At 52.5% G+C, this 27738-nt stretch overlaps 1 protein-coding gene across 3 annotated transcripts in view; it reads left to right on the forward strand.

Moving 5' to 3' along the window:
• Positions 1-561: 561 nt before the first annotated feature.
• The window catches only part of ZNF362 (zinc finger protein 362), a 35768-nt gene continuing 8591 nt past the window's right edge, over positions 562-27738 (forward strand). Inside the window, exons 1-6 of one of the 3 annotated variants that reach the window (XM_079130867.1) lie at positions 562-1083; positions 12747-12872; positions 17519-17582; positions 17756-18002; positions 21410-21737; positions 22457-22681. In XM_079130867.1, the coding sequence (XP_078986993.1) occupies positions 12835-12872; positions 17519-17582; positions 17756-18002; positions 21410-21737; positions 22457-22681 (902 nt within the window). In that variant the 5' untranslated portion in view covers positions 562-1083; positions 12747-12834. Of the gene's footprint in view, positions 1084-12746; positions 12873-16686; positions 16805-17518; positions 17583-17755; positions 18003-21409; positions 21738-22456; positions 22682-27738 lie in introns of those variants that run through there. The other 2 variants (XM_079130869.1, XM_079130868.1) reach the window with 2 other exon arrangements.

The following is a 27738-nucleotide window of genomic DNA, read 5'->3' on the forward strand; positions in this document are numbered from 1 at the left end:
GGCTGGGGAGGGTGAGGCGGGAGGAGGAGTCACACAGATGGCTTTGAGGTCCGGAGCTGGGGGACAGCCGGTGCCACCTCCGATAGACTGCGAGAGTTGCTGCTGCCAGGCTCAGGCCGCCCCGTCCGTTGGGGTTCAGGCCTAAGACCAGGAACGGGTGGTATTCCCTGTGCAAACTTTGGGCCCCCACCCCATGTCCTTGTCTTTCAAAAAAAAAAAAAAAGCCTGGGTTTTGAGCACGATTGTTCATTATCAGGTGTGAGGGTCCACTCTGGGGGTCCCCTCCAGTCTGCCATCTTTGAGGAAGACCCCAGGAACAGCCTGGCACCGCGCGGGCTCGGCGGGGTCAGGGCCGTGGCCCGCCAAGTCCGGGTCCCCGGCCCGCCATCACCCGAGAGAGGGGTGGTGAGGCGGCGGCCGGGCCTGGGCGGGACAATGGCCGCGGCCGCCGGGGCCCCGGGAGCCCCCGTGCTGGGGAAGGGGCTGTCCTAGGGCCGGGCGCCGGTGCCCTCCCCGCGCGGCTCGGGCGGGCGGAGGGGGGCGAGGAGTTCCTTTGTGGCTCTGCCTCCGGCGCGGCGCGGGTGGGGGGCGCCGCGCAACTTTGCTAGGCGGCGGCGGCGGCGAGCGCGAGACGAGGCCCCGGGGCCCGAGCGGGGCCCCCAGCGCGCGGCCCGCCCCCGCCCCGGCCCCCTCCCCTCGCCGTCGCCAGCGCCGGGCGCTGCCCACTCGCCGGAGCCCCGGGCCGGACGGGCTGCGCAGCCGGAGAGGCGGGGGCCCGACGCGGCCCCCCCGGAGCCGGGCGCCTGGCGCGGGGGCTCGCCGAGCGCACGGGGGGCCGCGCGGCGCTGCAGACCCAGCCTCCCGCCGCCGCCGCCGCCGCCGCCTCGGCGCTTGCAGAACCCAGAAGTGAACAGCAGGCGACCCGGAAGGTTTGCGCGCGGCTCCGCACCGAGCCGGAGCCGGAGCCCGAGCCCGAGCCGGAGCCCGAGCCCGGAGCCGGAGCCGGAGCCCCAGCCCGGCCCTGCTCGGGCCGCCGGGCGCGGGGCTGCGGCCGCGTCCGGGAGGCGCCGTCAGCACAGCCAGGTCCGTGCGGGCCCAGGGTGCGCGGGGAGCGGGCCCGGCGGCGGCGGGCGGCCGCCAGCGGGAAAGTTGCGCCGAGTTGCGGGCGGGTGCCGGGCCGGCGCGAGGGCGCTGTCAGCGCGGGCTGGGGCGCTCCGAGGGCCCGGGGCCGCCTGCGCCTCGGGCCCGGTCCGGGGCGGCGGCGGCGGCGGCGCTCGGGGTAGGAAGTGTCTCCGGCGGCGTGTCTGGGGCTGGTCTCCGAGTGTGTGTGTGTGTGTGCGTGTGTGTGTGCGCGTGTGTGCGCGCGTGTGTGTGTGTGTATGTGTGTGTGTGTTTTCTTAAGCCGGGCTATTCAAACCTGCTGCAATTCTCCGGTAAACAATGATTCATGGGGCTTAATGCAAATAAACGGATTGCAAACGGCGCGGTTCGCGCACTTTGCAGCCGGCCCGGTGAAGCGGCCAGTGCCGGATTTCTCCCTTTTTTTGCAGATCTGCAGAATATGGCGTCCCTGTCCTGTTTTAAAAATAAGCCAGGCTGCCATTTTTGTTTTTCTTTTGTCTGAAAATTTTAATAAAACTGTCTGAGAATGTGGGAGAGGCGGCTGGAAGCAGAGGGGGCACCCGAAGGGTTGGCTTTTTTCCTTTTCTTTGGCGAGAGCCGCGAGCCTTTCGGGGAGGTGAGACACAATGCAATTGCACTTTAAAGAAAAAAAATTAGGGAAGCTGCGGGGCGATTTCGGGGGAAGGGCTGGGAATTTTAAAGTTAACTCCGAAAGTTTTCTTTTCTTTTTTAAGCTTTGTTTTTCTTTTTTCTTTCTTTCTTTTTTTTTTTTTTTGTTGAGGGGGGGCAAGTCAGCGAGATGCGGAGAAAGGATCTCAGGCCCATTTCTCCCTCCAGCTAGCCGCCTTTGCAGGGTTTTTGAGAAAAGTTAACCGCCGGTTTCCTTTTCACCCCCGAGCTGCGCGCGGGGGCGGGGGGCATGTGGAGGATTGGGGATAGGAGTTTTGGGACAGCCTGGGAATGTCTTTTGGAAGAGGCTTTATAAAAATGGCATTGTAAAGAACTATGCCCTCAGATTTGGGGGAGAGGTCTGGGCCCGAGGTTTCCAGCTAAGACCCCCTGGTATGAGGCAATAATCCTGTTCTCTCACCACCTTGCCCTCATTGTGGAACCTTCAGGAGCTGTGTGGGGGGTGGGCCTTTCGCCTTCATGGGTGGCCAGGGCCCCTTGGTAGGCGGGAATGGTGTCCTGGGCCCCTGTGATCCCTCCCACCCCACTTGGGGCAAGTGTGCTTGGCTGATTGCAGTGGGAGAGCCCCTTCCTTAACGTGGTGGCCTTCCTGGCCCCCAGAGGTGGCATCTGGTGGGGAATGCCCTTGGTGGTGGGCTTTTGGCTGGGTGCAGGCCTGCAGTGCCAGCCGGTCCAGTCCGTGATGAACTATACCTGGTTTGCTAGGCCCTTGTGGGGTGGATCTCTCTCCTGTGTTTACTTTTGCCTCTTTCTGTCACTTACATCGGACACCCTGGAGACTCCTAAGTTGGAGGTGGTTTAGACTTGGGTTAGTTCCTGAGGTATCTGGCTGGACAGGTCAGGACCTGCCCGCTCTGCCGGCTGCAGAGGGGGCTTGAAGACCAGATCCACAGAGTTTGGGATGGTTGGTGTTGTCCAAGGCGCCATGCAGGACTGGGCCTGACCTTTTCCCCAGTGGGAAAGTTTGCCCTGGGAGGACCCTGTACTCTGCTCTGAGCTTGTCTAGTCCCTGCCTTCAACCCCCGTTTCCTGGAGGGCAGACCTCTGTCTCACCCCTAGTCTGTCTCCTGGATCTAGTGGGCCATGTGAGCTCCCTAAGAACAGAGTCCATGGCTGAAAGCTGGGGTGCACACTACAGAGCTATGCATGCCTGGGTCAGAGGGTACCAAACCAGGCATTTTTTTAGATGGAGAAACAGGGCCAGAGAAGGAAAGTGACTTGCCCGAAGTCACACAGCCAGATAGAAGGAGGGCTGAGTCCAGGACCCAGATGTCCAGGTTCCCACTGCTGGGCTGTCTCCACTCTTCTCCACTGAGGGATCTGGTGCCTGGAAGGTTTGTTTCCGATAGAACTGGACTGGAGTGGGGCAGTATAACTTCCTGCTGATCCCTGCCATCATAATCCTTCCTTGGCAATAAAACTTTACAGTCTACAGTGTGGCACACAGTTGTTGCCACCTTCTGGAAACTCAGTTGGGATGAGATGTTTGGGGTGGGAGGTGGTGACTCCATACTAGAATTTAGGAAGCGGAGGCTTGGAGAGGTTAGACAGTCGCAGTGGAGGGCTTTGACTTGGGCCTGCAGACTCCTCGTTTGGGCCTTCCTGGGCAGACTTCGGTGCTTGTGGCCAGGACTCTTCCCCAACTTCTAGTTTGGTCTCTGAAATTCTGCTGACCCCAGTGACTATGTAAAAAACGAGAAACCAACCCCTACCCGCTTCACTGCATCCTAAGAAACGTCAGCGATGGAAAGGCCCTGGGGGGTCTTTGGGGCTCAGAGAAGGGAAGCCACTGGCTGAAAGTCGCTCAGTGATTCTTATCCCAGCTAGGATCACAGCCGGCCTTGACCTCCTGTCTCCTTTCCTCTGTGAGACACTCAGAGGGACAATGAACCATCTGCCCACCTGGGCTCAGGGGAGCTGTGAAGCTGCTGGTGGGACCAGGGCTGTGCTGGGGCATAATGGCTTTGGTGGTGACCTGTGTTTGTCCCAGGTGCTGAAGAGTAGGCCACCTGTAGTCTTGGTGAATGGAAGCAGCCTGGCCCCAGCCCTTCCCAGTGGGCACTCCCATGCTCTACTTCCCTCTACTCACTCATTTTCCCGCCATTGGTTGGTTTATTCATTCATGTGTGGCTAGAGCGTTCATTTGCCTTTTTACTGTCCATTCATTAGGTTTTTGGGTAGTCATTTCAGTGGCCTCCCATCTAGCCATCTGTCCATCCAGCCAATTCCTGGCTCACCCGGCCCGGGTTAGACAGGCATGAGATACGAGTTTGGTCCTACCGGACTCTAAAGCCAACAGGGAAGAAGAGGTGAGGCTGCGGGTGAAGGAAGCACCAGCCAGGGTGGCATTCTGGGTGTGCCTATGTGAGTCCCCAGGGAAAGTCTCTCAGAGAGCAGGAGGCTTGGAAACACCAGAGGAGTTTCGTAGATGGTCACAGTGGTGGAACTGGGTTCTGGATTAAGAATCATTTGTGTCACGTGGCTTATGGGGCTGGGAGCCCATTGCTTCCTTATCTGAGCCTTGGTTCCCTCATCTTTAAAGTGGTACGGTCTGTGAGTTTCTCCTGGACTGTTGGCAGTGATAGCAACACAGTGTCTGCACCGTCCCCCATGGCTGGCCAGGCATGTCCTAGGAGCTCAGGACAGACCCAGTGGATTGAGAATTATGACCGTCGAGGCCCTGCCTTTACTCTGAACCAGGGTGATGCTTTCAGAATGAGCCACAGGAGCTGGAGCACCTGAAAGCCCTGCTCCGCCTTGTTATTCCCTTTTGAAACTCTTCTGCTATTTCCGGGACATTTAGAAGGGGGAAAAAAAATGAGTCCTTTCTGAGCCTACAGAACAGTTCGTGGTCCAGACCTTGCCTGCCCCTCATCCTAGGCTCCTCTGCCCCGCTCCCCAGTCTCACCACCACTAGGCGCCCTGGCTTCTTTCTGTACCTCACATTTACAAAGCCTGTTGGTGGGGCCTTTGCACATTCGCTTGCCAGGAATGCTTTTCCCTTTTGCATGACTGGCACCATCTGAATGCACCTCCTCAAAGGGGCTTTCCTGACCATTTGCTCTAAAATAGCTTCCCACTGTCACTCTTTGTCACATGAGCCTCTTTTTATTTTCTTATGCAGTTCTCAGATCTGAAACCTCTCTCTCTCTCTCTCTCTCTCTCTCTCTCTCTCTCTCTCTCTCTCTCTCTCTCTTTCTCCCTCCCTCTCTCCACTTGCATCTATACCACTGGAACACTAGCACGCACTCAAGTTCCCTGCAAGTTTCCAGCATGGCTGAGGTGGGACAAGGCTGGGGAGTCCAGGTGTAGCCTGGGAGATGAAGTTACAGTGAGGTCTGTCTTCTCCTTCCCCTGGGAGGCTCGGGGTTGTTGTTAGGAAGTAATGAGATGATTAAACCATGGAAACTAGGAATCCCAGCCTCTTCCAATCTCAGAATCTTAGCATCTGAGCAGTTTCCAGCTGAGAACCTTTGACACTGGAGTTTTTGTGTGATCTGATCTTGGATTTAGAATCTTACAAAGCGAACCCTCACCACCTTATTTATTCAGTGACAGAGAGAGCTCACTTTGTGCCACACCATGTTCTACAAGGCTTTTTAAATATGAACTCATTTAATCCTCATTGTTATATTATCCCCATTTTGCAGATGGGGAAACTGAGGCGGGGAGAGGCTAGGTAACCAGTTGTCATGGGTGTTCCTGGGGCTGGAACTCAGCCCTGTGGGACTCCTTAGAGTTCCACAGCTGTTCAGGGGAAGCCCAACTTCACCTGACCCCTGCATACAGCAGGAATCCCCTTCTCATGCCTTGACAAAAGGGCCTCTGATCTCTGCTAGAAACCCCCCTCCAGCGAGCTCCCGCCTCCCCAAGCCCACAGCTGCTTGTGGCCAGACAGTTCTCATCTGCGAGGCAGATTATCTTTTTTATAAAGTGTAAAGAAAGTGCTGCCCCTCTCCAGTGACTGACACCTGCGAGCTAGGTTAGCGTTAGTTTCCCAGAGCTTTTGACCTTGTGGTTTCTTGGCTTCTGTAGCCTCTTTCTGGGTTGTGAGCTCCTTGGGTCAGGTAGCCTTGCTGAACGTCCGAGGACTGAATGAACGAATGGGTGCGCAGAGACTGCACTAGCTCCTGGCACTTCACGAGCTGCTCTCGCCGTAGCCCTGGGCTGGCACTTGACCCGAGTATTTGGACAGGCTTGATGTAGTTGGGGAAAGGAGACACATTTACCTTTCCAGTAAAGTCTGTACCCCATGACACAGTCTTGGGAGATCATTGGCCATCTCAAGTCCAGCGCTGGTGGGGAGGTGGAGCTCACAGGTGACCCAGTCAGTCTTCATGGGGAGTCTTAAATGGGAAAGGAGCAGGCCTCTTCTAAGGCCATGTGTGCCTCCTGAGGCTTTGCCTGGTGGACCTTCTCCTGCTCAGGTGCCCAAGCCTGCCACAACCTCTGCTGGAGAGTTCAAGGGCAGGAGAAAGCCCTCAGTGAGGCAGCTGCTCCCCTTCTGGCATTAGTTTCCTCGCCTCTGCCTTGGGGGCAACATTCCTGGGTGCACAGGGCTGTGCCTGTCACTTGAGTGAAAGAAGTGGGTTGGGGGTAGGCTGGTGGGGGTGGCTCTCTGGAATTCAGGGTCAGGGCTGGGTTTCAGAGACTAGGCAGGATTTGGGGAGGTGGCTGGGTAGTGTCTTTGGTGGATAAAGTGTGATAGGTGAAGACTTTGGCTCTGGGGCTAAGAAGTCCTACCTTGTCTCTGCCACCAGGATGTCCTTGGGACCTCCCCACCACCCAGGTCCTTTTTTGAATGTCAAGCAAGGGCTTTAGCCTCCTTGAGGGGACAGGCTATCTAGGTAGTTCTAGGATTCTGTAGGGGAAACACCTGGCTAAGGTGGATGTACCCCGAAAACACTCAAACACACCCGTTCCTGTGTATTCACCCAATCAGCTGTTCCGTTGCCGCTCCTGACCTCCCCCCTGCCCCGTCTTTGCTAATTTGGGGTGCTCCCCTGCTGTTCCCGAAACACTCCCTTGGCACACACACCTTACAGGAACGTGTACACGCAGTCTGCCACCTGGAGGGTTGCACGTCTGCATGTACACTGTGTACACCCTTCCAGGAAACTGCGTGCAGCCAGGGGCCTGCTCAGCCGCATGTCCTTGCACACTTGTGGTCCTCAGCCTGTGTATTTGCACGGAGCTCTCCTTGCCCAGGCCTGCCTGTGCACACATGTTCTGCACATAGGCACGTCTTGCACACGTGAGAATGTGGCCCTGCATTCCGAGCCTTGCACTCATGCATGCATCTGCCCTGCTCTTGCCTGGATCTGCTTGAAGGAGCAGGCAGCTCATTGCCATTCATCCAGCCATATTTATTGAGCATTTACTGTATCCCAGGCCCTGTGGCAGATGCTGGGGGTAGAGGGAAAGAAATGTGACATGGTGCCTGCCCCAGCCCTCTCTCTTTCTTGGCTGCCTGGCCCTGCATGGAGCCCACTCTGGCCCCAGCCAGCCTGAGCCCTGCTTGACCTGTCCCACAGGCTACCTGCCAGGCAGAGGGGTCAGGAGGACTGAGATACAGCAGGGGGAGGGGCTTATGATCACCTGCCAGGGGTTCCCTTTCCAGGACCCCTGGAATCTTTCTAAAAGGATCCTGGGGCCAGACCATAGCTGTAGTCAAGCAGTCTTGTTTTGAATTGGTCCCAGAGCTGGATGACCTCCAGCAATCTACAGAGCTGCCCTGGGGTCCCAGGTAGTGGAATCTGGTCAGACTCATCAGATCTTCCTAGTGTTGGAAGAGGCTCCCTAAAGCCCTGGAGAACCTACCAAGGACAGGGAGTGCTCATACCTCCCGAGTCCCTCCTGCAAACCAGGCTCCATTCTAAGGCTTTAACCTAGTAAGGCATGTCATCCTCTCAGTAACCCTGTGGGGACACCACTGCCATCTCAGTTAACAGATGAGAACACTGAGACTTGGGGCCTTCGTAACAATCCCAAGCCCTGCTACCTGGTTTCAGAATTCATACTTTTGGCCCCACAGTGGCCACATTGCCCCTTTGAGGGTCCAGGGGCCCAGGCTATGACTTAGTTGGGCCCTTTGGCCCCTAGAGGAGGGAAGGGAGGAGGTGGATTTACAGGGTTCTGCTCCCTTGGCCCTCACCAGCACGTGGCTTTGGGCAGCTTAGTACCACTCTGAGCCTCATCGCGGACCCCAAACGAGGAAGAGATCATCCTAGAAGGCGCAAGGGAGGAGCCGAAGGCGGGGCCTGGAAGCGAGAAGGGCTGGGCCAGGGCAGCCTAGGCGCCCTGGGTGCGCGCTTTGCAGGAAGTTCCTGCGCTGCTGAGGGGTTCTGGGCCGCTTTCTGAGTATGTGCTATATCTCAAGGTGTTCCCGGCACCCACCTCACGAGGTCATTAGGAGCCGGATGAGAAATGTGCTGGAAGAAGTGCTTATAACTGTCATCATCATCCTCAGCCTGTGGGCATGCAAGTGGGGTCCCCGGGAGGCCTGGAAGCAGAGTGGTCTGTGTTCACTGTTTGCAGAGTCTCTCTCGGCCCTGCGAGGGTCTTGGCCTATTCCCTAGGTGAGGGCACCAAGGCTCCCAGAGAAGGTCCTCTGCCCGGGGTGACGGGGGTGGAGGTCCCAGAGGGTGAAGGGATGAGGGAGAGGTGGCACAGACGCGGCCCCTTCCCACTGGGATCAGCTCTGCAGTCACCAGGAAACAGCCCTGCCAGGCCCGCAGGGCTGCGGCAACCCAGCCTAATTGGATCCAGGACCCTCGGGAGCCTCGCTCCTCACAGGAAGTTCCCAGGAGCTAGTTTCCAAGGCCGGCCTGGCCAGGCCTTGCGGGTGGGGTGGGTGCGGCAGCTGGGGCTCTAGGCTGCCTGGAGTGGAGGTGGGTGGAGGGCAGAGGGGCCGTAGGTGGGGGTGGGCTTTGAGCAGCCAGGAAGAGGGGACACCTTGATTTCTCTTTCCTAGATGGCCTCCTGCTTGTCCCTTCCAGGCCGTCCTCTGGCCCCATCTGGACTGTCATTGAAAACCTTGGCCAAGCCCTGCCCCAGTCAGTCTTCCTTCACGAACCCATGGAAAGATCCCTGCTCTCACCCATCCTCTCGGGTGCTCCTTGAACACAGCGTGGACTCCCAGCTCCCTCATGGCCCGCGCTTGGCTTAGGCCGCCCCAGCGGCCCTGTCCTTGGGTCACAACCAGTGGGGAGATGGAAATACTTAGGGTGTGAGACGGATGGGCTAGAGAGAATGCAAGGGGCTCGGGAATTAAAACAGGGTCCCCCAGTTCCTGTTGGGGGAAGGTCAGAAAGTGACCTCTAAGTGGAGACCCGAAGGAAGAGCCAGCTGAGCTGAGTGGAGGTGTGGTGACTGCCACCAAGACCCAACCCAAGTCCCACCTCAGAGCTCACCACTGACGGGTACCTGGACAGACATGTAACCAGGCCATTCACACAGGGGGGTGACAGCTGAGCTCAGAATTGGTGGTGGGTCTTGGGGGTGGCTTGGCCCTGGATCAGTGGCACCATGCACGAGAGCAGCTTGTTAGGATGAATTGGCCAGAGGGCCTTCTTGGCAAAACCTTGAGTGTCTGGCTGCAGCTTTAGAACTGTACCCCCAAAACAGTGGGAACCTGAGAGGGATTTTCAGTGGGAAAATGAGCGACCTGGACAGGGTAGGCTGTCCCTTGGCCTGTCCTTGCTTGAGCCTCTGGATGGGATGGGAGGGGAGTCCCTTCCTGATGGCTCTCCTTGGTTGGGGGCAGGCCTGGGCTTACTGTGGGACTTGAAGCAAGTCCCTGCCCCTCTCTGAACCCCAATCTCCTGGGTCAATTTGCAGGACCTGAGGCTGGAGCCTTTTCTGGGGCCATGGGCAGGGGACTGGAGTATTTGCTTTGCCAAAACTTGCTGAAGCTTTAATTATATTAAAAATATTTCTTAAAAAAGTCACATAGTGCTGGACGTGGTGGCACTTTCCTATAATCCCAGCAACTCAGGAGGCTGAGGCTGGGGGATCTGAGTTTAAGGCCAGCCTCAGTGAGACCATCTCAACCTAAAAAATAAAAAGACCTAGGGGTGTAGCTTAGTGGTAGAGCTCCCTGTGCTCAGTCCCCACTACCACACTCACACAAAAAGTCCCATAGCCGCTTCATAGAAAAATCATAAAATAGAGAAATGAAATAAATCAACCCCCACCCCCATCTCTGCCCCACTCTAGGTTTCTGACACTACCACATTAGCATTTAGGTTTTTCTATCCCAATTCGGTTTTTATAAAGATGCCATTGCTTTATTTATACATATAAAAAAATTTAATCTTCCCCCAAATGCTCTTTGTATTTTCTAAACAACGACAGTATTTTCTAATTCTGCTTGTTAATGGATCCAATGTCCAGGGTGGAAAGCCTGGGCTCAGAACCCAGTGGTCTGGATTCAAGTCCTACACTCATTGCTGGACTCGGGGCGAGTTACCTAATCCCTCAGTAGCTCAGTTCCCGACAGGTTTATGTGAATGCTGAATGGGTCGTGACCTTGCCAGGAGTGCTGGCTCTTGCTGCTGACTGTAGACTATGATGCTGAGCAACGTGATTAACAGGCCCATCCCTCCATTGCTTACAAGTTTGACTGTTCTAGATTTTTGCTGCTATGAAAAACCACTGAAGCAAAAAGCTTTGAGCATGTATAACTTTGTCTATGTTTGGGTTATTTTCTGAAGATGGATGACCAAGAATGAGATCACTAGGCCAAGAAGTCTGAACATTTTTAGAGCTCTTGACACGCGATGGCCAGATTGTTTTCAGAAATGATTATTGCAATTTATACTCTTGATAATACATGGAAGTGACAATTTCACCCTACGCTCGCCAGTATTGGGTGTTATCATTTTCTTGTTTCCTTTTGCTCTTTTGACAGGTGAAGTTCATTTAAGTTTCACTGCCAGGGAAGCAGAAGATTTGCTGTGTTTATGAGCTGTTAACATCTTTTTCAGGTCTGCTAGGCTTTACAGAGCGCGTGTAGCCCTTCCTCAGATCAATTAGGAAGACACACTTAGGTACAGGAAATAGAGCACAGGTGACGCAGGGGCTAGCATAATGGGGGGACTCAGAGGAGGTGAGGGGGCTTTCTTCTATCCAGACCATGACTGTCCAGCTTCCTCCACCGAGGCATGCATGCAGTCAGACCCTGACCATGTGGGGCTTAAGAGGTAAATGACTCAGCCATGATGCTTCCCTGATGCACACCTGTCCAGCAGCAGGGAGATGAGAACACATACAGAAGACGGAGTCGGGTGATGGACGTGCCGGTTACAAAGGGAGCAGAGCCGAGGGTGGAGGTGGAGCAGTCCCTGTAGGCTTCCCGGAGGAAGTGGCCTATAAACTGGGGCTCAGGGAAAGTTGGAATAAACCAGGGAAATGGGGAGGTATCAGTGGGAGGACAGAGCCTGCTTGGAGTTGAGGAAACAAGAAGAAAAGCAGAGTACCAGGGTCCAAGAGGGAAGGATGGTGAGGCCAGAGAAGTCAGCAGGAGCTGGATAGGTGAGGTCTAAAGAATCCCGACTTAGTCTGGAGGGAAGTAGGGAGCCATGGGAGGTTCAGTAGGGCAGTCCGTGACCGCAGTGGGGGATAGAATGGAAGATGAGGGTGGAAGCAGTATAGCTGAGGCCAGAGCTAGAGGGGGACCTGAACAAGGGAGGGGACGGACTTCCTTGTTTTCTCCAACCTGTAGAATCCTAAGCCGGTTCACAGAGCTCAGAACATGTCATTTCTTCCAGGTAGCCCTTGGGGACATCCCCCCACCCCCGTGTGGGGCCTCTGTGTTTGGAGGGCAGGGGCCGCAGGGGCCTGGCGAGACTCCTGACCTTGGCCAGCTCCTGCCCCTGCATGCCTCCTGACCCTGCATCTGCTGTCCCCTCGGGCTACCAACCACTTTCTTTCATTTTTTTAAAAAAAAGAATAAATTTATTGTTTTCATTAGAAAAGTAGCTGAATGACAGTACTGAGAATTTGGAAAGCAGAGAAACAAAGACAAAAACCCAAAGCAGCCCGGCTGCCTGCGCCACCTCCCTCTGGGCGTGGCTCCCTGCAGCTTGCTTTTTCTGACGCAGGTTTTTATTTTTGCCTCCTTGTAATCATGGTGTCCGGACAGTTTTGGGTCTTGCTCTCCTGTTTGCTTTGTTGGGGGCAAGTTCCCATGTGGCCTGGGAGCCCTGGGCAGGCTGCAGATCTTAGTGTCTGGGGGTGGGGGTAGGGCCGCGTTCAGCAGCTCCCCTCAAACCCAGCCTGGGGGGCGGCCTTGGCCTCTGTGTCCTGCTGTCTAGGTCTGAACCTTCCCATACTGCGGGGCATGGTACCTGGTGTTTCCCTCCCTGAGTCCCCCCTCCCTAGCCCTTTTGTGGAGTTTTCTGGGCTGACCTCAGAAGCCACCCTCCTGGGAAAGGGTGGACGGACAGACCTGCTTTCAAAATCCAGACTCAGCTCTGAAACCTCAGGCAAGTTGCTAAACCTCTCTGGACCTCAGTGGTCTCATCTGTCCTGTGGGTCCACTGTAACAGTAAAGTAATGTCCATCAATATTCCACCATAGTTCCCACCCCATTGTAAGTGACCACCTGGGGTCCAATTCTGGCACAGCTGAGTGAGCACCAGCCCTGACTTTGAAAGGCTCAAAGACTGATGGGGAAGCAGGATACATTGGTGTGGGATGGCCCTGTAGGGCTGGACCAGACTTGGGTGAAATCATAACTCCCTTACTTATTCGCTGTGTGACTTCGGGCAAGTTGGTTGACTTCTCAGGGCTGCAGTTCCTTTTTCTATGAAGTGTACATCTCAGAGTCACTGGGAGGGTTCAGTGGCCTGAGGCATACTCAGCACACAGGTATTGAAATCAATGGTAGCTGCCATTTTATTATTATTATTGTTGTTATTCCCATATACAAGGTGCTGTTGGGAACACAGAGGAAGTGACTGACTGGGGGTTCAGGGAAAGCTCCGTAGAAGAGGGAACACTTGAGCTGGGTCTTGAAGGATGAGTAGAAGTTCACCAAGTGGGAAAGGACACTCTAGGTAAGGAGCCTGATTTCAGGCTGCAATCTCTCATTGAGGGGTTTGTTCTTTGGGGGATTAAGGCATTGTGTTCATCCCAGTGTCCCTGAGCACCCCTTATGGCTGCCCTCGGGGTCTGCCCTGGGGGAGGTGTGTGCTGTCCCTCCCATAGCAGCCTTCTGTGTCCTGGTGGCTGTGGCTTCCTGCTCATGGCTGTGTCCCCGCTGGTCCATGCTTGTAGCCGCAGGTCTGTGTCTGTCCCGTGTGTCTGGTGTGGTGCTGTCTGTCTGCATGTTGCTGTGACCATGTTTGTCCAAATGGGTATCCAGGGACCTCCCAGGCTGCACTGTAGGGAGCAGCTGCATGCTTCCTTGGCCTCCAGCGCTAAGCAAGTAGCCAGGCCTCTTCGGCCCAGGTGCTGCCCCTGCCTCTCACCTCCCTTCTCCAGGGCCTCCTTACGGACTCTGGCCACCAGCCTCCCGGCCTCTTTGGTCCCTTCTGCACGCAGCAGTCGGAGGGGTCTTTCCGTCCCATCACCCACTGCTTCGAGTCCAGACTCCAGGCCTCCTGGGCCTGGCCTGGCCCCACCTCCCAGTGAGCACCCAGATGCTTGCTCTCCCCTGGCAGCCTCCTGCAGGCCTCCACCAAGCTGCTGCTTCTGCCCTAGTGTCCCCCGTTGTCTCTGCCTGGCCAACTCCCGCTCACCCTGTAAGACCCAAGGCAGGCCTCACCTCCCCTGGGGAGCCCTCCCTCTCCTCTCCAGGCTGGGCCACCCCAGGCTCTGGGCTGCTAATCCCTCACTTGGGAGGCAGGGGCCAGTGACTTGCCTCAGATCACAGCTGGTGAGTTGGAGTCAAGATTTGAACCTGGGCATGTTGGGCTCCAAGCAAAGCAGGCTGTTCCCTGGTGCCAGCAAGGTGCTAGCGACCAGGACTGGTGGTGAGGAATGGGGTTATGAGATCCTGGAAGCGGACTCCTGAGGACGTGGCTGGTGGCGGGTCTATGGGAGGGGACGGAGGGCAAGTACTGTGGTCAGTGAGTGTTGTGGCAGGAGCACCCGGGCAGATGGTGATGTCCTGCCTGGAGGCAGGGTAACTAGAGGAGGAGCGGGCCTCGGGGGAAGACCAAGTCCACGCAGGCCTGCTGAGGCCACCGGGGAGAGCGCTGCAAGGTCCCATCACCTCTGACTAGCAGAGCGCATGGTGGTGGCGGAAGCTCCTTCTGGCCGAAGCCACGGGTCACCTGTGTGCTCTTCCACTTGACTTAGGTCAGGGGCACTTCCTCTCCACTCAGTCCCCAGCAGTGGCCCAGGGTTCAGCACAGTGTCTGGTGCGGGTGGCTGGACGGTGGCCGGAGGGCCAGCTGCTACAAGGATGCTGTTGTCAGGAGCCGCTCCCTGAGGCAGGGCACCCATCACCCATCCACCTTTTCACCTTTAGAACAAGAGGAACAAAACGATGGCTAGCGTGTCCGGGCTGAGGTGGGGCCCACAGCACAGTCTCCGCTTCTGTCCGGTGCCTCAGGCCCCTTCCGGTTCGCCTGTCCTGCCCAAGTGCCAGCATGTGGCCTCTGCCTATCTGGGATGGCCACTCAACCCCTCCCACCTCCTGACTCTCCTGCTCTCTGGTGCTCACTGCCCGAGCCCGCTGTGTGCTGCCACCTCCATGCCCTGCCTGAGCTGCTGCCTCTGCCAGGGATGCCCTTCTGCCTCGTCCATCTGCCCCGAGCACATGCTGGCCACGCCTGCCTCTTGCTTCACAGCCCCTGCAAGGCAAGGCCCAGCAGCTCAGCCTGGCCCCCGCCACCATCCCCCTTCCTCACCTCTTGCTGGATTCCAGGATGGCATAGGGACCTCAAAGACTTGTTGGGTGCTCACAGTGGTTCAGGAAACGCTCTGTCCCTGCCCTCCCTGCGTCTGGCATATAGGAGGTGGACACCAGAGCCAGGGACATTGACTAGGTCATTATAGTACCTGGGACCAGCCAGAGAGGGACGCAGACAGATCCCACAGGGCTGCACAGATAAGACAAAGTAACCCAGGGCAGACCCCTTCCTCTGTGGGCCTGGCTCCCCAAGTAGGATAAGCAGTGGTCCTTGGTGGACCACAAGCTGATGAGTAATATTGACACTGAACCCAAGGGAGGAAGGGTAGATGGCTCCCCCAGAACTGATTGAAGAGCAGCCTGTGCAGTGGGCAGAGTCCTGGGCTAGGCAGGAGTGAGGTAGGGCAGTCTCTCTCACTCCATTTTGCAGATGAGAAAAATTGAGGCTTAGAGGGCTGACCCCCAACATCACAGCAGTGCTGCCATCTGTGTGGCCCAGAGCAAGCAGCCTCTCTCCGGATTCCCTTGTTTGTTACTCTGTGGAAAGGGGGCAAAAATCCTTCTCTGCTTGCCATCCTCCTGGGGTTCTGAAGGTAATGACAGTGGGTACAGAAGAGCTTGGTGGCTTGGGCACAGATAGACAGTTGTGTGGGATCGTCTTGAAAGTGATTCTGATTATTATTCCTTCATTCATTCATTCTGTCTTGCAACTCACATTGTTGAAAACCTCTGGGCCTGAACCAGACAGGCGTATCCAGTTCCCAGGCTCCCCTGTCCGCCCCTTTCTCCCTGTCTCCCTCAGCCCTACCTGTACCCACCGCCTTTCCATCCTGAGGCAGGCCACATCCACAAGCCTAGTCAGGATGCTTTGTCTTTTTCCTAAACAGCTAAAGGACAAGAGGCACTGGACAGTCAATCAGGCAGGTTCAAGTGGAGGTCTCAGCTTTACCTGCTTACTTGAGAAAGTCACTTATCTGAATTCTTGTCTCCTCAGTTGCAAAATTGGGATGATGAGTAGCTGTCAGTTGGGACGTGCAGCCTCCTCTTTGTTATCGTTTTGAGATTTTCTGGGAAAGGAAAAGCCCCAGAGGTTTGGAGCAGTCAGAGAGAACTCCAGGCAGGAAGTATTTCTTGTTTTAGGCTGCAAGGACTATGTAGGGTTTGGATGGCAGAGGAAGGGCATCCTGAGTGGCAGGGGCAGGAGGCTGATAGAGGGCAGGGGCTGCCTCTGACTCCCAGACTGGCCCCAGGCTGGAAAGGAGGGCGAGGATTTTTGCATGTAGGTATTGAGCTATTTGCATTGGGTATTTGCTCTACCAAGGACTAGGGTTTGCAAAACAAATTCCCCAGAGGAACCAGTTTGAGCAAATCTGATTTCTAGTTTTGACCCTGGCACCCTAGCCCTGTGGTCGTGGACAGAACTCTTCCTTCTCCTTTCTCCAAGCCTTAAGTTTCTTAACTGTAAAATGAGAATAAATCAGATGTGGTGGCGCATGTCTATAATCCCACTGACCTGGGAAGCTGAAGCAAGAGGATCACAGGTTCAAGAGCAGCCTCAGCAACTTAGCAAGACCCTGTCTCAAAAAACAAACAAACAAACAAACAGCTGGGGGTATAGCTCAGTGGTAGAGCACTTGCCTGGCATGTTACAAGACTCCGGGTTCAAACCTTAATACCTCTAGTGTTACTTTTCAAATAAAGATCATAAGAGATAATTTGTATGAAAGTTCTTTAAGATGTTCAGATTAGATCATGTCCTTATTGAGGGTTGTACCCTGAACTCTGCCTACAATGTCAGTAGGGACTTCTCAAGCTCTTGGAACCAGGAAAAGAGGTTGAAGGCTCTTTATTTTGACCTTTCCTCTCAAAATAAACAATTTCATTTAAGCAACAATACCAGGTAGGTAAATAATTTCTGTAAGAGGAAATTAAGAGAAACTCGATAGGGAGCAAGTCTTAACGTGATATGTTTGCAGCAGGGTCCCGGTAAGTCACTTCTTGACTTACTCTAGGGTCACAGAAGACTCAGACCCTCTGGAAGACTGAGATAGCCCTGAAGGCCCATCCTTCATACTGCCCTGGTTGAATAGGCCTTCTAACCACACAGGCCTGCCATGGAACTTGCTAGAGGTGAGGGCCAGCAATCAGACTGTCACGCACTTTTACTAAAAAGCCCCAAACTACCCTAGCCTCAGGCCTCCAACCCCTCCTAAGCACAGCATTCTGATGCACGTCCTTGCAGGCCAAACGTTGCACTGTGTCCACCCGCGCCTCTTTCTAGATAACTTTCCAGAAGGACTATTTCTTGAATCATTTGGGCAGCAATCATTTGGGTCTCCATTTGGGTCTAAGTTATTCTGCCAAACTGCCCTTCAAAAAAGCTATATCTGGTGACCCCAGTTTGTCCCCAGTATTCTGAAGAGATGCCTCCATTCAAGGAGGCAGTGGGCAGAAGGGCAGGGTTTGGGGATGGGCAGTCGCTTCTGCTCTGTGGCCATTTACAAAGTTGCTCCTGGACACCCCAGTTTATCCCTGGATGGGAGCAGGGGGCTTTTGTGTGGAATCCATGGGGTTGGTTCTGCAGTGTAGGGACCTCCTGGGGGGCGGAGATTGGTGGGGGTGGGGTGTCCTGGGGCACGCTGGTCTGGATGTGAACTTTACCCTCTGGGGCTCACTGCAGGAGATACTGAATTCCAGAGTTCTCAGCGTGAAGATGTGGTTCCCTGGGCCCCGTGGAAGGCCTGCTCTGCCGGGTCCCAAGGGAAGGGATCCCAGACACTGGCCCTGACTTGAGTGGGCATGGCTGATGGGAACCTGCCTTTGACTGGGGCTCTCTTCCCGCAGGATGGCCGAGCCGCGATTTAACAACCCCTACTTCTGGCCCCCTCCTCCCACCATGCCCAGCCAGGTAAGACCGACGTCGCCCCTCTGGTTGCTCCCCGCAGTGGAGCTGCTTCACTTTGCCGGGGTTGGGCTGTGCCCTGCGGGACCAAAGGGCTCATGGCTCACAGGTGACAGGGGCCGGGAAAGGGGCAGGACGCGGCCCAAGCCACCTCAGCGGGTCTTTTCTTCCGCCCATAGCTGGACAACCTGGTCCTGATTAATAAAATTAAGGAGCAGCTGATGGCGGAGAAGATCCGGCCACCTCACCTGCCGCCCACGTCGGCCTCGTCGCAGCAGCCGCTGTTAGTGCCACCCGCGCCCGCCGAGAGCAGCCAAGCTGTCATGTCGTTGCCCAAGCTGCAGCAGGTGCCCGGGTTGCATCCGCAGGCCGTGCCGCAGCCGGATGTGGCGCTGCACGCGCGACCAGCCACCAGCACGGTCACAGGTGAGCAGCCCCGGGTAGGCTGGGAAGGGCCAGGGCCTTGGGCAGGCGGGCCTTGGCGGGAGAGCGGGCGGAGTCTGGGTGGGCTGAGACCTGGGTTGGCCGGAAGATTGGGCGGGGAAAGGGCAGGGCCTGGGAAATGAGGGGGCGGCTGGTGAGGCCCGGGCAGATCATTGATCATTGGAGGGGACAGGTCAGTGTCGGGCTCGGTGAGGGCAGTGCAGGTGGGAACAGGGTGGGCAGGGTTGGGGGCTGGGAAGCCGAGGGGGTAGGGCAGGAGAAACTTGGGGTGGCTGGAGGGTGCCACCAGACTTCCTCTGACCCTGTGCTAGGAGGACTCCCTTCCTCCAGTGGACAGGAGGAGGGCTGGGGCTCGTCAGGGAGGCCAAATCAACATAGAGAACCTTGAGACTCCAGAGAAGAAACTTGATCAGACGCGGGGGATGAGACTTCCTTGGTGGAGCCAAAATGCAAGGTTGCGCCCACCCAGGGAGGTGGAGCAGCATGTGCAGGGGGCGTGTGTGTGTGGGCTGAGGAGGACCCAAAGATGGTGATGATGATGAAGGTGACCGTGGCAGCTTAGTCCCATGAGCTCCTGGGCTTACTGATACTCATTTTATTATTCCCAGCAGCCTGTGCAGTGAGTGCTGTGAGTATTAGCTTGAACAATGGACCGTTTTTGATTTACAAAGCAGTCATTTCCTGTGGTTCACCTGTTCTGCATTCAACAGTTTAGCAAACCGAGGTAGAGAAAGGTCAAGCCATGAAACCAAGCTTTCATGGCTAGGAAGAGGCAGCGGCAGGCAGTGTGTTCCCGAGTTGTGTCCTCTCAGAAGAAGTAGGCATCAGATAATGAAGGGCCCCTTGGGCCAGGCTGGGCAGTTTGGACTTCACTGTGGCTGTGGAGAGCCACAGAAAGGTTTTAAGTAGGGGAGGGAGATGCTTACTTGAGTCTGGCTGCTGTGATGTAAAGACTGGGTTGTAGGGGACCAGCATTGAAGTAGGGAGACATTCAGGAGGGTGGTTGGTGTGGGCCAGCAATGACAGTGGGTATGGACAGCAGTGGACAGATCAGAGGAGATTGAGAAAGAAGCGTGGACAAGGCCTGGTGCTACCCCGGATGTAGGTGGTGAGCAACAGGGAGGATGGACAGGAGGCTCCTCCCACTCTGTGGCTGGGATGGAACCAGCAGAGGAACCATTCATGGAAAAAGGAGAGCTCAGGCTTAGGTTGAGGTTGAGGTGGCAGGGGGACATTCAGGGGAGGTGTCTAGGGGTTGGAGCCCTCCGATACCCTACTTAGAGCTTGGTGGACAGGCTTTCTCAGGAGGCCACACTAGCTAGGTCTTTTTTCTTCCTCTGGCTCACCCTCTGCCACCAGCCAGGTGCCTTTGCCTCTCTCCCTGCCTCCCTCCCTTCCTTAAAGATGCCCAGATATTGTAGGGCCTGGTGGGCCTCCCCAGGCCGCAGCTGCACTCTGCACATCTCCTGTTATTACGATTTTATTAAATTTATTTTTTCATTATAAAAGCAATATTAAAAAAGCAATATAAGCATATTAAGGGAAATTTGGAAAAAAGAGAAACTTAGAAAAAAAGTTGCTTATAATCTCCAGCTCCTAGCCCAGCAGCTTAGAGAGCCTTTTGGTCCATTTCCTTCCTTTCCCATATTTTTGTTTTGTTTTGTTTTTGTTTTTTAATATGTGTGCATGTTTTGCTAAGCTTGTGGTGGGACTGTATCCATGCTTTAACTTGCCATTCTATCAACATACTTATTGCACTTTTATTGTAAAGACACTTGCCTAGTCATTATAGAAAATTTGGAAATTGCAGATAAGCTGAAAAGAAAAAATTAGCCTTAGTCCTATAATTGTTAGAATTATTATGCATTTTCCTCATAGTTTTATCCTTTAACCGCAGATGCAGAAAATGGGTGAATTCACCAGGTAAAAGAATCAAGTAATACTGAAACTAATGGGGAAAGCTTGCGAAATCTCCTATTACCAAAAACTCCCCTCCCTCCCTGGAGAGGACACTGGCGTGCCTCTTAGATCTGTTGTCGAGCGTTCACACATGCACACATTGTCCAGGTATACCTCTGTATTTGAGTGTGTGTTTTAAAATAGATGCACTCCCAGTGTCTGTGACTTGGTTTTTTCACCTGGCAGCACACTTGGCAGCTTCTCTCTGTCGCCGCCTTCCATCCAGCCTGTTTCTGTGGCTGTGCAGTTCTCCATCATCAGGAGGCCCCACATCTGTTGACACAGCCCTGGCCGAGGACAGAAGGGTTATGCCCAATTTTGTCTAATCACAGTTTTGTATGGGAGGCCCCTGAACACAGATCTTCGTCTTCATGTGCGAATATTTTTTATGGTAGGGTTCCAGAAGTAGAATTAATTTCCTTGATTGAAAGCTATGCACATTTTCAATTTTCATGGCTATGGCCAAACTGCCCTCTGTGAAGACTGCACAGATGTGCACTCCAGGGGTAAGTGCAGGATACAAGACAGACTCATCCCAGCTCTGGATATTATCTTTCTCAATGCACAGATTTTTGTGTTCTGAACCACGATAGATGCCATTTTCATGTTTTTGCCTACTAAACTGGATATGATAAATCTAGTCTCCTCGTTTTTTTAATTTTTTGCTACTGGGGATTGAACCCAGAGATACTTTACTGCTGCTACCTCCCAAGCCCTTTTTTTATTTTTTATTTTGAGACAGGGCCTTAGTTCTGAGGGTGTCACTAAGTTGATGAGGCTGGCCTCAGACTTGGGATTCTCCTGCCTCAGTCTCCTGAGTCACTGGGATTATAGATGTATACCAGCCACCATGCCTGACATATACCTCTCATTTTTAAAAGAGTAACTGGTATTACAGAAGTTTTTAAAAAGTTCATTGTTGCAGAATTAAAAAGTACAGTTAAACCAAGAAATTATTTTAATTACTCCTACCATCCACATCACATTTTGGTCACTTGATTATTTTTTCTGTGCACACATGTGCAGCTTTTAAAAATCTACAAAATGGCAAGTTCAATAGCAGAGATTGGTCACTGTTTATTGAACACTTTCCAAATAGTGTTGCATATTTCAGTTGGCTCTAAGTTTTTGCTGTTATAAATAGCACAGCTGTGAACATCTTGAACTTAGCACCTCACACACTGCAAGCACTCTACCACTGAGCTACAGACCCGCAGCCTCTAAGGCCCCTTTTATCGAACTCAGTTTAGCTGTAAGGCATTTGCACATTCACAAGCTCTCATTTATGTCCTCAGGGGTAATAGTTTATGAATGGGAAGGGGGAACTCACAGAGGCAGGGAGACCTGCCAAAGGCACACATCTCGGCAGCTGGGGCTGAGTGGACCTCTGCAGCTCCCCTCACCCCTGCCCCATACTCGTGTCTTTGCAGGTCTGGGGCTCTCCTCCCGGACCCCGGCTGTGAGCACATCTGAGTCGAGCACCGGCACAGGCACGGGTACCAGCACCCCGTCCACACCCACCACCACCAGCCAGAGCCGCCTCATCGCCTCGTCCCCCACCCTCATCTCAGGGATCACCAGCCCCCCCCTCCTGGACTCCATCAAGACAATCCAGGGCCATGGCCTACTTGGTCCCCCCAAATCTGAACGCGGCCGCAAAAAGATCAAGGCGGAGAACCCAGGGGGTCCGCCTGTCCTTGTTGTCCCCTACCCCATCCTGGCCTCGGGCGAGACTGCCAAGGAAGGCAAGACATACAGGTGGGGATCTTGACGTGACAGGCCCAAGAGATCTCGGGGCGGAACTTGTGCTGAGGGCTGGAAAATGGGGCCTATGGAGTCTGAGGATGGGCTAGGGTCCAGAGGGCGGCCCCCAGCTCGGGCCCTTTTGTGGGAGAGAATTAGAATACAGCCATCAAAGGAGGTCTGTGGTTGGCACCCCACCACAGTCTAGGGTGGCAAGAATCCATTTCCTCCTCCCTTTAAATGACGTCCTGGTCACGTGTGAGTCATCTGAACTTTCAAAACATGCCAGTGCCAGAGCTCAGCTCCAGAGATTCTGAGTTAACGTCTTGGAGGTGGGAGCATCGGAGGAACCAGGCATCTGTATTTCTCAAAAGCCCCCAGAGTATTCTAATGTTCAGCTAGGCTGAGAGTCTCTCAGCTGTTAGACCCTCCTTCCCTGGAACCATGGGTATGACCCTGGGCAAGCTCCCACCCCCCAGGATCATGGTGCCTGTCTCCCCTGTGAGCATAGACCTGCTCCCCAGGCTGCTGCAAATGTCCCCCAGATGTAAGACCTTCCTCCCCCAGACTGGAGGGTCCCCAGGATAGGAGCCTGTCCCCATCTTTCCCAGGTGGGCCTTTGCCCCCTGGACTCCTCACAGACACAGAGTCCCTCTGATGTAGAAGATCTCCCCAGAGATGTACTGCAGGGACTGGCTGTCTTCCCAGATGTGACCCTGCCTCTTGCCCTGCAGGTGTAAGGTATGCCCGCTGACCTTTTTCACCAAGTCTGAGATGCAGATCCACTCCAAGTCACACACAGAGGCCAAGCCCCACAAGTGCCCGCACTGCTCCAAGTCCTTTGCCAATGCCTCCTACCTGGCCCAGCACCTGCGCATCCACCTGGGCGTCAAGCCCTACCACTGCTCCTACTGTGATAAGTCCTTCCGACAGCTCTCCCACCTCCAGCAGCATACCAGGTAGGTGGCCTGCGTCCTGCTGCCCACAGCAACCCATTAAGGTCAGCACCTATGGCCCCCAGGGTCAAGGTACACTTCCTTTGGTTAGCCTTCTGGGCCTTGTTTGATTGGGCCCTAGTAGCCCTTGCTACTAGCTCTCACTACTCTTCCACCCTTTTCTCCAGGTCTTTGCTCATGCCATGTCCTTTATCCGAGACACCCTGTTTTCTCCTATCCATCTCTCAGTCCACCTTCCTCCCTGAAGCCCCCTGGCCCCTGCACTGGGTAAGGGCCTGGCCTCTGTCCCACAGGCCCTGTGCGTCTCCACCATAGCAGTGTTGGGGTGCCACGTGGGAGCTCCATTCCCCCCAGTATACTGGGAGGTCTTGAAGGGAAGGGCTTGGTCTTCTCCATTTCCATATTCCCCCAGTGTGGTACATATGGGCATTTGTTAAATATGTTGGGAATAAATAGAACTAGTTCCTGTAGAGCATACAGTTCATCCGTTTAACAAGTGTTCGCAGAGCCTGTGCACCATGCCAGTCACTGTTCTAAGTACTGAGGCCACAGCCAGGAACAAAACAGACAAAAATCCCTGCCCGCTGGGGCTTACAGTTGGACTGAGTGTGTGAAAGGGAGACTTGAAGATAAATGCTTTAAGGGAAGAAAAGTTTGTGCAGGGGAGTATAGACATCAGAAAGACTGTCTCACCAAATAAAAATACCCTAGGTATTTAAAGAAACAAACCAAAGGTTTCCAAGATTGCAGTTCATCTGTTCAGAGGGGAAGAAACACAGTTGGCTCACAGGATGATTACCATCTCGGGAAGTAAGGCGATGTGTCTGCCAGTACCAGCATGGTCAAAGGCAGGGAGAAGATTGTTTTACTGTGAAGTTTGTCACTTACTGATAAAGCTTAAGGTTTTCTCTCTTCTGGGGGACTTAAGCTATACAGAAGGATCCCTTTATTTTGTTTGTTTGTTTTTTTTTTGTTTTGTTTTGTTTTTGTTAGTTATTCATTTGTCTCCATCATCTTTGAATCCTTTATCAGGGGTGCTAAATCTTTGGCCTTATCTATTTCTCTGACTTTGGGGCATGGTTTGTAGGTTTAATAGTAAGAACAAATGACAGAATGGCCACAGGGCAAGCTGCCAATCTGTTTCCTCATTTCCCTGCCTCCTAATGCACAGATCTGACCACATAAGTTTGTTTCGGCAATTTTCTGGTTTTGTCATTACTTTGATTTTATTTCTAAGGTGGCCAGTATTAGATACACAGGTGTAGGTAGCGGGGTGTTGATTAATAAGCAAGCCCTCCTGGTTGTGTGGTTCTTAAAATTATGGCCTATAATAAGGCTGCAGAGTCTAACCTCTGTCAGGAGACTTTGTAAAGCTCTTGGGTCAGAATTTTAAGTGTGTGTGAAAAATGTTTTCTTATATTATCAGAGATCAGGAACTTAGGACCACCAGTTCAACTCTGCCAGATTGTGTATTGGTAGGAGCACCCTCTTTTTGGAGAATTCTCAAGTTTGTGACTGTTTTTGGAAGGGCAAGAGCTGATGTTTTTCTCTCATCTTCAAGGCTGGAACTCCACAGCCGTGGAGCGGCGCCAGTCATTAGCCTGAGGCCTGGGGAGGCCTCATTCTCACATATGAAGTACTGTCTTATGAGGCTTGTCATGCCTAATTAAATGGGATTGTCTTTAAATGTGACATTTCTGGCATAGTCATGGTGACAAATCTGATTTACCCAATTATATCCTGTTAGGAAAGAGGACAGATTCTTATTGAACTATACACAGAATTAATGATTGTGAAAAGAAAGGGATCTTCCTAAAGGCACTTTGAATATTTTTTTTTTTATCAATTATTCTGAGTAGTTTTGTAGACAAGGCCAGTTTTGTATGTTTTCAGTAGAATTATTATTTTTAAATTACCTTGATGATTCGTTAAATTTTTATAGCTCCCCCATGAATTCTGAAGGGTTAGTTAGAATAAGGTGCCATTTAAGGAACCATTTTACTCCATTCTGTTAAATATAGCCTCTTAAATTGAGGATTGGAGATAGAATGTGACACTGCCACATGAAATCAGTGTCATCCCGTCCTTGATAGTAGTTCCTGTTCCTCTGACCTTGGGTTAACTGGTCCACTTTGCTAAGTTGTCTGCTTCTGGACCAAGGACTCCTGGATCCTGCAGTGGCCTCTGGGGGCAATGTTACTGGAAACCTGCACCCATTTGTCTCTTTCCTAAAGTACAAAGAACCAAGCATGTGTCCCAGCCTCTGCTGACGCTGTGTTCTCCTAAGGGCTCTTTCAGAAGACCCCGTTTCTGACCTGCTGCTCAAAACAGAGGCCTTAAGGCAAGCATAATGGGAAAGTGAGACTTATTGATAAGACTAAGTGATTCTGGTCAGTTTATTATAATAATCAACACTGTCAGAATGGAGGAGCGCGGAGTCTTATTAAGATCCAACACATGATCCATTCTCAGATTAAGTACATATTATATGCAGCAAGGACATTGATCAATCTTTGGGGTCTTTTAGTTTTTCTCATAAAGCATGGGTTCTGGTTATTATTAATTGGTTAGGGTATTTTAAATTTAGATATCTATTTTTTTTAAATGGTGCTGGTGTTCAAAGACATGTCCTTGTGAATGCTAGGCAAGCACTCTACCACTGAACATTGCCCAGCTTGAGGCAATGTTTTTTAAAAATGCTTTTGTGTTTGCTTTTTTATGCCAGTCTTTATGTGTTAAAACCATTTTTTTGTTTTGTTTTGTTTTGGTTCATCTTAAAAAGTGCATAAAACGCCAGGTGTGGTAGCCCTTGCCTATAATCTCAGTGACTCAGGAGGCTGAGGCAAGAGGATTGCAAATTTGAGGCCAGTCTCAGCAATTTAGTGAGGCCCTGAGCAGTGTACGAAGGCCCTGTCTCAAAATAAAAAATAAAAGGGCTTGGGATGTGGGTTCGTGGTTAAGCACCACTAAAAAGTCCCCAGTACAAAGAACAAAAGAACACAAAGCATATATATGATATTCATATTATTTACTTAAATATAAAATTAGTTCATTGAGCTCTCTTCTTTGGATTTACTACCTTCCTTATACTGCACACTTCTTTAGTGATCAGCTAATTAAAAATATGGAGAATATAAAACATGCCCAATCATTCCAAGCATCCCTCTTTTTCTGAAGCAAGGGACCAAATCTTTGGTGTTGCCAGCGGCCATCTGGAAACTCCGAGAGCATTTGCATGTAAAAGACACCTTGATGATTTTATTATCTGAATTTGAGAAAGGCAATAGCATGAAGTTGACAGAGTCTAGTTGAAAATATATACATAATAGCAAATAATAATGCTGAAAAATTATTGTTTTGTCAGAAGTAGACTGTGTTTTAAAATATCTTGTAAGAACATGTCTGGTGGCGGGGGAAGAATCATAGGCCCTTGAAGTAGAGTATTTTGCCAGAACATCCAGACCGAGGGATTACTGTCCATTCCTGAGGGCACAAACTTCTTTTCGGCCTTTTTTTTTTTTTTTTTTTTTTTTCTTCTGCGTGATTTAAGTTCATAATGGCAAGAAACCAAACAAGAAGAAACCAAACAAGCTGCATAAGAGGATTCTATCAACCCTTGGAAAACAATTTCTAAGTCACAGGGCACTAGCACATATAATTAAGCCAATGTGTCCTAGCCCAGTGGCAAAGAGATGGGTGTCCCAGATGCCCAAAAGTCCCGTAGTCCTTTGGACAAACAAACCAACAAAGCCAAACCTAAAGGAGCAACCAGATTCCTGATTCCTTGTCCTCTGCTGTTTGATGGAGACCCCGTCCTATATTCCTGTCTCTTGTCAGAAAGCCAAACAGTCAGGTGCTATCAGTAATCAAATCCATCTTTCTAGTGTGACTGCCACTAATGAAGGGAATCAAAGAAGGTCGTGTCCAAAGCAGAACCAGCCCTCGTCTGGTAAGATACCGCCTGAAGAGAGTGAGGAGATCGGTCCTAGTTGTGGAGAGCAGTGTACGTGGGTGACGCCGTTGGGGGCATAGCTCAGTGGCACTGGTGAACCTAGGCATCTCAGGGTGTCCGGTGTTGACAAAGGAAGGAACAAGTAGAAGAAAGGAGGTGACCCTGTAAAGTGTTGCCCAAGTCCAGACTGCAGGAGGATCAGCCCACTGAATAATAAATACCACATGTATTTTTAGAGAAAACAGGACATTTCCTGTTATATGAGATCAATGATGGAAAAACAGCCATTGTCTCACGGGGGTGGCATCTGCCTAAGGACCATCACACGTCTGCAGCTGTCTCCATGCAAAAGTCAGGGATAAATCATTTGGGGAGAGAGTTAGTAAATTATAGGAAAGGGCTCAAGGTTTTATCTATTTGTGGAACCTAGTGCCAGACAGACTGACGTATTTGTTTGTTTGTTTATTCAGGGTGCAAAGTGTGTTTGGCGTGTGTTTTTCTTTTCCTGACTCTGATATTATGAGCATGCGTAATGATCACTGTGACAGGGGACAGGGTCATTTTGTTTTCTTGGGTTTGATGAGAACAATGGTAATAAATGTCATCAACTTTTCCACGTCAAAGAGCCCCTCTGTGCCCAGCCCTATTCAAGGTGCTTTATTGTACAAGGTAGCCTTAAAGTTCCCCCACTATGGAAACGTGTGTGTCTTCAAAACGCCAGAGAGCAAATCATTTCAAGAAATACTTTCACTGTATCTACCATTGTTTATGTTACAAAGCACAAGGTGCAGCATTGAAGCCATTCAGTAGGGGAGTAAATACCTGAGAAATTAGCGAAAAGCCAGCGTGAAGAGCTATTGTTACTCTGATGGGTGACGACAACAGCAATCCCTGCTGTCTTCTGCATCCTCGGTACTCTTACTTAAACACTGACTGGTCCCCCTTTGTTTTACACACATCGTGTACCTTAGAGATTAATGTGTTAAGACTAACACTGCCGAATATTTTATGAGCCTCTTTTATGTACAGTCCTTTAATTGCTAAAATGCTCACAATCTTTACTGTTATCCCCAATTTAGAGATGAGGAAACTGGGGCTTAGAGAGGCG

This window comes from Sciurus vulgaris, assembly GCF_902686455.1.
Source record: "Sciurus vulgaris genome assembly, chromosome: 1".
NCBI lineage: Eukaryota > Metazoa > Chordata > Mammalia > Rodentia > Sciuridae > Sciurus > Sciurus vulgaris.